The 12627-nt window shown below is 39.6% G+C and overlaps 1 protein-coding gene across 2 annotated transcripts in view; it reads left to right on the top strand.

The window, feature by feature from the left end:
* The window catches only part of PDZRN3 (PDZ domain containing ring finger 3), a 198950-nt gene extending 190702 nt beyond the window's left edge, over positions 1–8248 (top strand). The window contains exons 7-10 of one of the 2 annotated variants that reach the window (XM_074957502.1): positions 1201–1263; positions 2594–2695; positions 4498–4614; positions 5868–8248. In XM_074957502.1, coding sequence (XP_074813603.1) covers positions 1201–1263; positions 2594–2695; positions 4498–4614; positions 5868–7415 — 1830 coding nt within the window. In that variant the 3' untranslated portion in view covers positions 7416–8248. The remainder of the gene's footprint in view (positions 1–1200; positions 1264–2593; positions 2696–4497; positions 4615–5867) is intronic. The other variant, XM_074957503.1, reaches the window with a different exon arrangement.
* The last annotated feature ends 4379 nt before the right edge of the window (positions 8249–12627 follow it).

Below are 12627 nucleotides of genomic sequence, written 5' to 3'. Positions count from 1 at the left end.
TGTTTGTTTTAAACCTGCTGCCTATTAATTTCATTTGGTGACCCCCAGCTCTTGTGTTATTTGAAGGAGTAAATATCACTTCATCAGTTTCTCCACACCAGTCATGATTTTGTAGACCTCTATCATATTCCCCCTCAGTTGCCTCTTTTCCAAGCTGAAAAGTCCCAGTCTTTTTAATGAAAAACCTGTTTCTCTGAGTGATTGTGCCAACAAACATGAAATGCCACATCCTCTCTACCATGAAATAAAAATGTATATTTTTAGCAGTGTCAGATCATTAGCCCCTTAAAAAAATGTTGTCCTGGACACCACAATCATTTTATTGATACCTAACCCTCATGTTTACTGAAATAGATCCATATAGTGTATTTAACTTCAGATTAAATTTACCAAGAATTCTTAATGTTCTTAATGCAGCTGAAGTCTATTTTTAATTGCTCTGAAAACCAAGATAAATAGAATAAAATTGCAAGCATTTTTATTAGAGTACAGATGAATATTTCATGCCTGCTTGACATTCTGTGCTTCCTTTTATGCAACAAACAGTAATTTATACATAGACTTATCTAACCTTTTATCACTCGTGGATCCATTTCAAATTAAATAGTTATTTAGGGAAAAACAAATTTAAACGTAACATATCCCTCCATTACAACGTACCAATTAGGACCTAATCCTTCCATTATTCCATGTAAAAGAATTGCAGGCATAGATCAGAGAACTGCATTTGAAAATTAAAATGTTAATTATGAAAGCGCAAATGAGCAAACTTTTCTAATATGTAATACAAGCCTGTCTTCTTTGGAGGCTCATGTCAGGAAGTAAACTTTTTACATTTAACCCAGTCATTTTAAGTTTGTCGTTTCCCCCTTCTCATGAAAGCAAGGGAGAACTCGAATAATTATTTATGAAATAAAAACCATGGACCCAGCCCTGGATACTGATATCTCAATTTAACCCATGTTACTTGCATTGCAAATATCATGTTTAAAATGGGAGGTGAAAGATTGAGCTTTTAAACCTCCATAGCATATTCAAGCAGGGCTTAATTTGTGCCAGGGCTGAGCCCCGGCACCTCTAGGCTTAGCAGTTCATAGTCCCGGTGCCTCTGGGCTCGCTGCAGCGGTAAAAAAATTGCTTGAGCCCCAGCACCTCTTTCTTTACAAATTAAGCGCTGTTTACAAGTCTTTTGTTTTGCAGATTGATCCCAACAGCATTGCTGCAAAAGATGGTCGCCTGCGGGAGGGAGATCGCATTATTCAAGTATGTGTGCAAATAATTCAGAGATTACTTGTATTCCGCGATATACAGTAGCCATTTGAACTTACACATCAAATTGTTTCACACACTTTATTTTAGGATTGCTGCAGTGAATCTTATTCCATTATAGCTTTAATAATTCTGCCCTCCCTTGTAATTTTTCTCAAAGATTTTCCTTTGAGCTACCATTTTTCAGGTTTAGGGCTTGTCTAGACAGTGCGTCAAGATGGAGTTTAACTGGGCATGTAGACCCTTGGTCCTGTGCACTGAAATTTCCCTTCAGTGCATGATAGCAGGTCCACACAGCCAGTTAGGGTGCGGCAGGTTAGTGCGCGATTGATTTACAACCCAGCTTGCTGCACACTCTCTCCCCATCTAGACACCCTCAGTGTAAACCCTTAAGGGCCAAGTTTTGGTAGCCTTGGTCAAGTTGCAGATATAGTGTACTAGCCAAAATGTTTTATATTGAAAGGCTGAGTAAAACTGGAGGAGCCATTTTGAAGTTGTGTGGCAATGAAAAGTTAGCCAGTATTCTCCACCTAGTTAACTGCCTCTTTTCCAATATTAATGGCTTGTTTTCATTCTCTTTAGCCTGCCCTCAGACCTGGTCTACACTAGAATATTTCACCAGCAAAACCCGTTTTTTTTCCCGGCACAGCCTGCCATGCATCCATGCTTAATTTTGTCTCCAAGGAAACTGTCCACTTTTTCCAATAGTTATTCTCTTCTTTGGAGCAGCATAAGAATCATTCCAGCATAGTTCTACTGACACTGTGGCAATGTGGACACACAGATACCTGTACCAGTGTAAGCAGTCCTCCCACAACACAGCATCTATTTCAGGAGTGATTTATCTGATAGTACTTTAGAACTTCATTGCTCAGGATCATACTGACTAGAAGTCCCACCTCCTTTTTAATTGCCGGCATGGTCTTCACTGGGAAATTCTATCACCTTGACCATATCCACAGTTATTAAACTATTCTGGTTCCCTGTTGTTGTGATTCTACTCATATCTCTCCCCTCCTCTCTGGCTCCAGCTCTGTGACAAGACTCCTGCCATATAGCTACACACTCACAAAATATGAAAAACATGGGATAGATACCAGTCTCAGCTGTTCTTCATCAAAATATCTGCCACAACACTGACATACATGCTCTGCTGTTGTAGATTTGTACAGAGACAATATGCAGCATGTCTCATATGAGAATCCATCTAGCCATATAGTTTCCACCAAATTTCCACCAAAATGGAAGTTGAGCATCCAAATGGCAACATTATTTCACTTTTTTTCCCTCATATTTGGTTTGTTTACTATATATATATTTTTAGATTAATGGCATAGAGGTACAGAACCGAGAAGAAGCTGTGGCACTTCTAACCAGTGAAGAGAGCAAGAATGTCTCCTTACTTGTAGCAAGACCAGAAATCCAGGTACAGAGAGACTACTATATACTTACTGTAAATTTAAAACAGAGAATCTGTGTTCCAGAAAAAAGTAACTGGATTTTGAGGCGATTTCGTTTTCTATTTTTAAAAAAGTAATATACGGTTAGATTGGAAACACATACAACACATGAAATAAGTTCGTGAGAGTTCACTATGACATTTGTCACACTTTATATTAAGTTCAATGTATAAAGGGTTAATAAATAATTAACCGTGTTCCAGATATGAGGAGTACCTGTTACAGATGGTTATAGATACATCAGCAGAAGGTGTTGTGGATAGTTACATGCCATGGTTACAAATAACATGCTGATCTCTATAATACTCTATAGCAATTGATTAACCAGCACTTATTAATCATTTATTAGCCCTTTGTGTCCTATCTATAAATGGAGCCTTTATGTAAAGTGTGATTAACATTTTGGTCAGGTCTAACCTAGATGGCTTTCTCCTCTCAGCTGCAAGACCTAGGTTTGAAACGGAATCCTACCCTGCTTCCTCCAGGGCTGGGATTTGAGTGTCCCACACATTCAGCAGCATTTACTATAGTTATTAGTAGTATGATAGTCGTCCTGTGAATGCGTCCCCCTTGCTCAAAACTGTTGTGATCGTGCATGCAGGCAGTGGGGCATGGGTGAGGGCCGGTCTGGAGAATCCACAGCTACCTGGACACTCCTGCTCTTTCCTTGGAGATGTGGGGGAGGAGGGATAGGGTAGCCGCTTTCACATCCCTAGAAAACCGAACATTTCAGTACTTCCAGGAATGGCATCTACTGAGCCTGACCACCCAGCCTGAGCAATAGGTTCAAGATTTGAGTATAGAAAATATGTATATATGGTGGTTGTTTTGGTGCACGTAACTAGTATATATATATATATATACACGCTATATACTGGTTACGTGCACCAAAACAACCATCCACCTCAGAAGTAAATAACTATATTTCTAGGAACAGCAGGGAATTTGGGGGCGGGGTGGTGGGGGTAGTGAGGGGGAGGGACTTTTGAGGAAAGACAAGGAGATTTTTTTTTAGAATTGATTTGTATTCTAAACTGAGAAAACAGCACAAATCTATTATTACAGGCCAGATCTTGCTACTGGGAATGCAGGCAGCCACATGCAAAGAAGGGATTGAATCCTAAAAGTTCTCCTTGTGGCAGGCCATTGTTTGCCCTTAGAGTAGCACATAAAGAAGAGATGCATATTCATTTCCATGTAGGCACTGTAGTTGTAGCCATGTCAGTCCCATGACATTAGGGACAAGGTGGGTGAGGTAATATCTTTTATTGGACCAACTTCCGTTGGTGAAGAGAGACATGGTTTCGAGCCACACAGAGCTCTGCTTCAGGTCTGGGAAAAGTACTCCCAGGGTCCCATCAAAATATGAGGTGGAACAGATTGTTTAGCATAAATAGTAAGGAACCATCCCAGGTAGAGTGGCCCATTAACATCTCTGCCCTCAGAAGACAAAAATGGGGGTTAATGGATTACAGATTGTTGTAATTAGCCATCAATCCAGTGTCTCTGTTCAGTCCATGCTTTTTAGCGTCTCGCCGAGTAATCAATTTAAGCTCCCAGGCTTGTCTTTGGAAAGTGTGCAGGTTTCCTTTGAGGATGAGGACTGATAGGCCAGACATAGAGTGATATACAGCAAAGTTGCAGAAAGCAGCTCCCCTGATCTCCTGATAATTTTCCACCAAGAGGGAGCATATATTTATGTCAGTTTTCATCTTTATGACAAGGCTTGGTGTGGGGGGGGTTTATTTATTTATTCCCTTTCATGTAGCTGGATGAAGGATGGATGGATGATGACAGAAACGATTTTCTGGATGACTTACACATGGACATGCTAGAGGAACAGCACCACCAGGCAATGCAGTTTACTGCCAGCATGCTTCAGCAGGTAATGCCGTTCCATTGTGCAGCACTGTCAAAACGTCACACCGCACTCGATATTCTGATACCGAATTCAACTGAATGAACCAACCAGTATCTCTAAGGACGACCTAAGCAGAAAGGGGCTCTGCAAAATCTAGATGTTCCAAGATGATATCTGCAAACTGTATAGCAGACTTCATCTCAATAAGCATACATTTTAAAATCTGCTACTTTTTTTTCCCATTTAAAACACAAGCACAGTTCAAGAGTTTAATAGCCTTCTTCATAGGAATCCACCATTCTGGCTGTGGTCTTTGAGGTGAATAGAATTAGGTACATGATAGCTAGCAAGATGGACGGGAAGCTAATTAATAAACATAAATCAGTTCTGGAAAGAACATTCCACGTGTTTGAAAAATTGAATCAGCTTTAATTGTACGTCAGATTTAACACACTTGATAGTGACAAAGAGTGTCAAGGACAATGATTATCACAGTGGTACCTAGAGTCCCCAGCCAATGTTGGAGCCCTAATGTGCTATTCATTGTACATACTCATAATAAGAAATTATCTCTGCCCTGATGCGCTTACAATCTTAGTGGACAGGAGAGGCAAAAGGTGGGAGAAAGGGAGTATTATTTTACACCTGGGGAACTGAGGCAGAGAACAAGTGACTTACCCAGGATCACACACAAAGTATGTGGCAGAGCCAAGAATTGAATCCAGATCTCCTGTGCCCAAGCCCAGAACTTTAACCACAAGACCATCTTACTTCCTTGACATACACATTTATAATGCATTTGCAATTATGCTAATACACATATAATTCTACAGTTCTCAGCCAGAATTTTTTACAACATTCCATGATCTAAAATTGGGACCAGATTTTCAAGAGAGTTCTGCTCCCATTTCAACCCCAAAAATAAGAGATCAGATTTTTTTTTAAAAGAGCTCAGCACGTTGGGTCATAACCGTCATAGTAGGAGCTGCTAAATGCTGAGCAATTTTTAAAATTTGTTCCCAATTTCAAGCACCTGAATGGGAGTGGAGATCTTTCAGAAACCTAGCCCCTAGTGTGGATGTTGAGCAATTGAAAATCTGCCACTGAGCTCTGTTGAAAATCCGGTCTGTGGTATGTTTTCTAAACTCACTGGGGTAATAAGTGAACATTTAATGACCGATAGAGTTAAGAAGACTTCAAATGACTTATTATTATTTAAACCTGCAAAGAGTTTGTTTTTAGTTTTTACATTTATACTTTTTTATTTTTGATTTTAGAAGAAGCACGAAGAAGATGGAGGCACCACAGATACTGCCACTATCTTATCTAACCAGCACGAGAAGGACAGCGGTGTGGGCCGCACAGATGAGAGCACGCGAAATGATGAAAGCTCAGAGCAGGAGAATAATGCCGATGATCACACCACTTCCTCTAACACTTTAGGAAGCCAGAAGAAGCTGGTCTACAGTCATGACACTCTAGGAAGTGGTGACATGCAGTTCAGCAATGAGTCATTTATCTCAGCCGACTGCACAGACACAGACTTCCTCAGCATCCCAGTGGATGAATGTGAGAGATTCCGCGAACTGCTGGAGCTGAAGTGCCAAGTCAAGTCTGCCAACCCATACAGTCTGTATTATCATAACAGTGCCCTGGATATAAGTAAGAGTGACCACGAAAGTGTTGACAGGGAGCTGGAGATGCTGAACGAGGAACTGCGGAATATTGAGCTAGAGTGTCTGAATATCGTGAGAGCTCATAAAATGCAACAGCTGAAGGATCAATACCGGGAGCCCTGGATGCTCCATAACAGCGGATTCCGTAACTACAACACAAGCATCGATGCGCGCAGGCACGAGCTCTCAGACATTACAGAGCTCCCTGAGAAATCTGACAAGGATAGCTCGAGTGCGTATAATACAGGCGAGAGCTGTCGAAGCACACCGCTCACACTGCAGATTTCCCCTGACAATTCACTGTACAGAACTGCAGAAGGCAGCAGTTGTCAAGATAATGAGGGGGCAGTGGCATACAACGTCTCCCAGAAGAATTTGCTACCTAGCTCAGAAAGTCACGAATCCGGCTCTGCTAACTATCTCTCGTCACCTAAAGATCCGGACCTTGGCAAGCAGCTGGAAAGCAAAGAGAGAAAAGCCAGTGATGGAAGCAAAAGCCCAGCTCAAAAACTGGCTGGCTCCTACATCTCTCCATATCATCACTCTCCCTATAAACACGCTCATATCCCAGCCCACGCTCAGCACTATCAGAGCTACATGCAGCTAATACAACAGAAATCAGCTGTGGAATATGCACAGAGCCAAATGAGCCTAGTGAGCATGTGCAAAGACTTTAATTCTTCAAGCCAGAGTGAACCCAGGATGGAATGGAAAGTCAAGGTCAGGAGTGATGGAACCCGCTACATCACAAAGAGGCCAGTCAGGGACAGGCTGCTGAGAGAACGTGCCATAAAGATTAAGGAAGAGCGCAGTGGTATGACGACAGATGACGACGCTATAAGCGAGATGAAGATGGGCCGCTACTGGAGCAAGGAGGAACGGAAGCAGCATTTGGTGAAAGCGAAGGAGCAGAGGAGGCGGCGTGAGTTTATGATGCAGAGCAGGTTAGATTGTTTAAAGGAACAGCAAGGTGCAGAAGAAAAGAAAGAGATGAACATCATTGAACTGAGCCACAAAAAAATGATGAAGAAGAGGAATAAAAAAATCTTTGATAATTGGATGACAATCCAAGAACTCTTAACCCATGGTACAAAGTCCCCCGATGGCACAAGAGTGTACAATTCCTTCCTGTCAGTGACTACTGTATAATCACCATTGCTGCATTATGTACATAAAACACTACCATTGGGGTAGAAATCCCTGCCTCGTTCAATGTGGCAAGCTTTTTTGTATATAAGATACAGTCATCAACTTTATAATTAAAGTACTGAATTCTACAACTCTGGGTGCCAACATTCTTTATTGGAAAGTGGAGACAGAACCCGCCCATCCCCTTTGAAGGCAATATTAACACAATTTTTTGGAATACTGAGTGTACTTTTTTACTCATTACCTTTTACATCAAGTGTTTAAATATCATAAAACGTATTAACCGTACTTAAGCAGATAATTTGTTTAAACTGTATTCATATAAAAGGTTACACATGCTTTTCTTTGCCTAAAAAACACAAAAGCAACCGCAAATATGTATTTTTATGAAAGCATATTTTGTGATATTACTTTGCTGTTGTGCACTACTGCACACACTGCTGTTTATCAATATTTAGCTCAAGGTTAATCGCAAAAGTATTGAACTCCTGATAGAGTCATTCTCCTGTAATATTTAACATTTATCAAACCAGCAGGCTTTAGAGTTATGATCAGCATTTAAACATTTTTCTTTTTAAAGGTATCTAAAGGAAATATATAGGTTTCAGCTGAAAGGCCTGAGGCAAAGTACACTATACTGCAGCTTTAAAGGATTTTAAAGCATGTTTGCAAGTGTTGCAACCTGTTGAAAGAATGTGCATGTACAGCTAAGCTGTTTACACAGAACAGTTTGTGTAATTTGAAATGCCCATTGTAGTAACTGTTTGCTTTGTAGATTTGAATGTACTGAATTATAAAAGCAGTTTCATGAAATCATTAGTTACAAACATTAACAAGTAAATAAATTATTGTTTTATATTTCATATGTTTTGAATTTTTTCTTTAACCCAAGACTCATTCAAGTTATATTGTTTAGATTAAGCCTTTGTTAGAGTACAGTAGAAGTGTCCTTTGGTAGAGGACCAATTGGACAAACTACTAGATTCTAAATCATCATGACAAAAATGCACTGGAGATGTTTTACCTTCTTTGTACAAATCAACCAGCATGGTTTTGTACCAATTGCCAGCATGGATTTGTCAAGAACGAATTATACCAAACCAACCTTATTTCCTTCTTTGACAGGTCACTGGCCCAGTGGATAGGGGAAAACAGTAGATGTGATATATTTTGATTTTAGTAAGGCCCTTGACACAGTCCCACATGTCAGTCTCATAAGCAAACTAGTGAAATGTGGTCTAGATGAAATTACTATAAGGTAGGTGCAAAACTGGTTGAAAGACCATACTCAAAGAGTAATTATTAATGGTTTGCTGTCAAACTGTGAAGGCATATTTAGTGGGGCAGCACAGGGGTCAGTCCTGGGTTTGGTACTGTTCAGTATTTTCACTGATGACTTGGATAATGGAGTGGACAGTAGGCTTATAAAATGTGCAGATAATTCCAAACTAGGAAGGATTGCAAGCACTTCGGAGGACAGGATTGGAATTCAGAACGACCTAGACATAGGAGAACTGGTCTGAAATCAGCAAGATGAAATTCAGTAAAGGCAAGTATAAGTTACTGCATTTAGGAAGGAAAAATCAAATGCATAACTACAAGATGGGGAATAACTGGCTAGGCAGTAGTGCTGCTGAAAAGGATCTGGAGGTTATAGTGGATCAAAATTGAATGACTACCAACAGTACGATGCAGTTGGGAAAAAAGCAAATATCATTCTGAGGTGTATTAACAGGAGTGTTGTTAAATGAACATGGGAGGTAATTGTCCAGCTCTATTCAGCACTGATAAGGCCTCAGCTGGAGTACCGTGTCCAATTCTGGGCACCACACTTTCGGAAAGAGGTGGATAAATTGGAAAAAGTCCAGAGGAGAGCAACAAAAATTATGAAAGGTTTAGAAAAACCTGACCTACAAGGAAAGGCTAAAAAAAAACAGGCATATTTAGTCCTGGGAAAAGAAGACCAAGGAGGGACCAGACAACAGTCTTCAAATACATTAAGGGCTGTTATAAAGAGGACAGTAATCAGTTGTTCTTCATGTCCACTGAAGGTAGGACGAGTAGTAATGGGTTTAATCTGCAACAAGGGAGATTTAGATTAGATATTAGGAAAAGCTTTCTAACTATAAGGGTAGTTAACCACTGGAATAGTCATTCAAGTGAGGTTGTAGAATCCCCGTCATTGGAGGATTTTAAGAACAGGTTAGACAAATACCTGTCAGGGATGGTCTTGGTTTACTTGATCCTGCCTCAGCACAGGGGGTTGGACTTAATGACCTCTTGAGGTCCCTTCTATCCCTCCTTTTCTATGATTCTACATTAACCAACTATTACAACATCAACCATGTCATAATATTGCCTCTTATAAAATTTAGAGCTCTAGGTGGAAGAGCAAAGCTATAAGCCATGCACAAAAAGATACTTAAACCTGATTATTTCTGCTATAAACACTTTCTCAGTACCAGTATGTGTGTCATCAAGTGCAATTCTTGAATGGGACCTGAAATGCTATTATGGGGGAAAAAATGAAATTGAGACACTTCCCATAAATAAAATGATCCTTTAGAACAACATTCTCACGTGGTTCCTTTTGTCCTCAGTTACACATGTGCCAACTATTATAATATGTAATATTGACAGAACAGCAGGAAACATTATTTTGTGTCTGGAAGAAAAGATTTAAATATAGAAATAATAAATGATGCCAAAGCATGAAAAATAGAAGTTACTCACTCTAAGATTCTTAACTCAAATTGTTGGCTACAGATTTCCTCGGTCACCAATGCCTTTCCTGGATATCTTTACTAGTAAACACAAGTTACGGTTTCTAACATTTTAAAATCAAATTTACCTATTAGTACTATAATTTATATACTGATTGTAATCCACAAAAAGAGCAAAAATCAAATTTTCATATTAGAATCTTTAGTTATCCAGCAGATCTTTGCCAAAATTATCCAAACTATGGATTCTGCAGCTCTTTAGATTTTGATTTCTCAGCTAGTTTTCTTATGAAAATGTTTATTAACACCACTCTTTTTTCTGGCCTTATCAAAGTAGTTACTGTAATGGTGAAAGGAGTGATTTCAATCTTTTGTATTGCTTGCAATAGGAATATTGGGGATTACCATACTATTATACCAATTTTGACCTCATTTACACAGGAGAAAAATGAGATCAGATTTCAATCCATTATGCATACAGGAAATAATGTTTTCGGCTAAGAACTTCCCAGGAATCACATGAAATTGTATAAGACATTTGACTATAACCTGACTCACAACTCTGGTTCCTGAAACACATTGGTTCCCGCAAGAAAATCCATGTGCCAAGATGGAATATCAGAAGATAATGTTTTCTACCCACATGCAGGTTGTCTCTAAAATCCAAGGGAAGGCATCTTGGCAAGCCCTCCATGAACTGTGAAGTGGCATTCCAAGCTAAGTGGGCAAGGGAAATGATCCACATGTTCTTGTGCATACAAGAATGATAGCAATGACAAACAGCCCCTTCTTGTCAGCACAGGCTGTTCATACTCCTGGCAGAAGTAATCTCTGCAGTAGAGATGTGCCACTTCAACTAGTCAGGCTGATTTTGTACGCAAGCTGAGTGAAAATGTAGAATTTCTTTCTGGATCAAATTTGTAAAATTCTAACATTCTTCATTTTGCTTGTTTCGCTTATGCAAAGTCCACCTGTATGAATTCTGAGTATATCCAAATTTTGTCCAAATTCCCCCCCAAAAAAGATGCTTTTTAAAAAGTATTAAGATTGGAAGTGTGTATTATTATATACCCTCAATACATAGCAGTAGCTACCAGCTAACACTCTCCATTCCCCATCAAAAAAAAACCCATCACATGTACTTGAGAAATATCCTACACTTTTAAAAAAAAAAACCTTCAAATATTCAAGATGTTGAGAAATGGATAAACTTCCTTCACGCACTGATTTACACTGGTTGTCCAACCTTAAATTTTGTTCCTTGTTTTCTTTCTGCAGGTGGATATACACTGTTGATTTTTAGTTTTAGTTTGATTAGCTTATTTTTCCAAGGATTGTAGTCCCAAAGTATGTCACAGTTCTACAAATTCTCTCAGCATGGTGGCTTGGAAGAGATATTTTAAATTTTATATTATTTTTATGATGAAGATGGAAGGAGTGATCTGTTCGGTAAGGAAAAAGACCCTCTGTGGAACTGAGCATGGGGGGAGTCAGGAGTATGCTTATTGGTTATCCCAGAAATCTACACAAAAGCGGCTGTATTAATTTTTCTACATCTGCCCTAGTCCCTTCTCCCTTGACACTGGGCAACAGCATGCTCTTGAGTATAACCCAGGGTTCAAGGCAAGGCTGGGGCCCAGAGGAAGCATGGAGGCACAGGACATCAGTATGGAATGGGCCCAAACCCTTTACATGAAGAAGCAACACCGCTGTTCTAAAGAAACAAATTGGGAGACTCCACCAAGAGGAAATTCAAGGAGATTTCCTCTCCCCAGTTGCCCTCAAATGGCTTTTTTAGTAAGAGAGGCTGATTATTCCTGCCACATACGCCAACCCCTACAGTTTGCCATGGTGGCATTCTACCATTGTTGGGCCAGACCAATGAAAGCGAACATTTGGGACCAAATTCTCTTCCTATGTATACCCCATGCAGCCCCAGAGACTTTAAAGGGAACTGACATAAGTTTGACACCGTGATTATTTTTATTTTAAACACGTTGGACCAAATTCTGCATGAACTCATGCTCCCCCCATGCCCATTTAAGCAGGGAACAGCTCCTGACCCCAATATAAAGGATGATCTATAACAATGCAAGATATTTATTTGAAAACAGGATTTGAATCAGCATGGAATCACCCAGATCAGACGCACACTGAAATGGAAAAGCCCTCAACCAAACCTAACAGCATTTTGTTGTGTTTTTTTTAAATTAAAAGAAGAGATCTTGCACATTAAAGATCACAAATAAGATGAGGTAGGACTACATATTGCCTAGGGACTACTGGTTGGAGAACTAATTAGGATTATAAACTGAAAGTATGTAAATTAACCAAAATATAATTATCTGCTAGTGGCCTTTGGAAATAGGTTACAGGATACTTCTTAGCAAAATTGCTCAAATGCCTGGAAGCCATATAAAGCAAGCCATAAGCAATTTAAACTCTTCTTTATTTTGTTTTCAATTGTTTTCAGCACAGTGCTTGTATTA

This window comes from Natator depressus, chromosome 7 (assembly GCF_965152275.1).
Source record: "Natator depressus isolate rNatDep1 chromosome 7, rNatDep2.hap1, whole genome shotgun sequence".
NCBI lineage: Eukaryota > Metazoa > Chordata > Testudines > Cheloniidae > Natator > Natator depressus.
The sequence above is the reverse complement of the archived record's forward strand: the minus strand, read 5'-3'. Positions and strand labels throughout refer to the sequence as shown.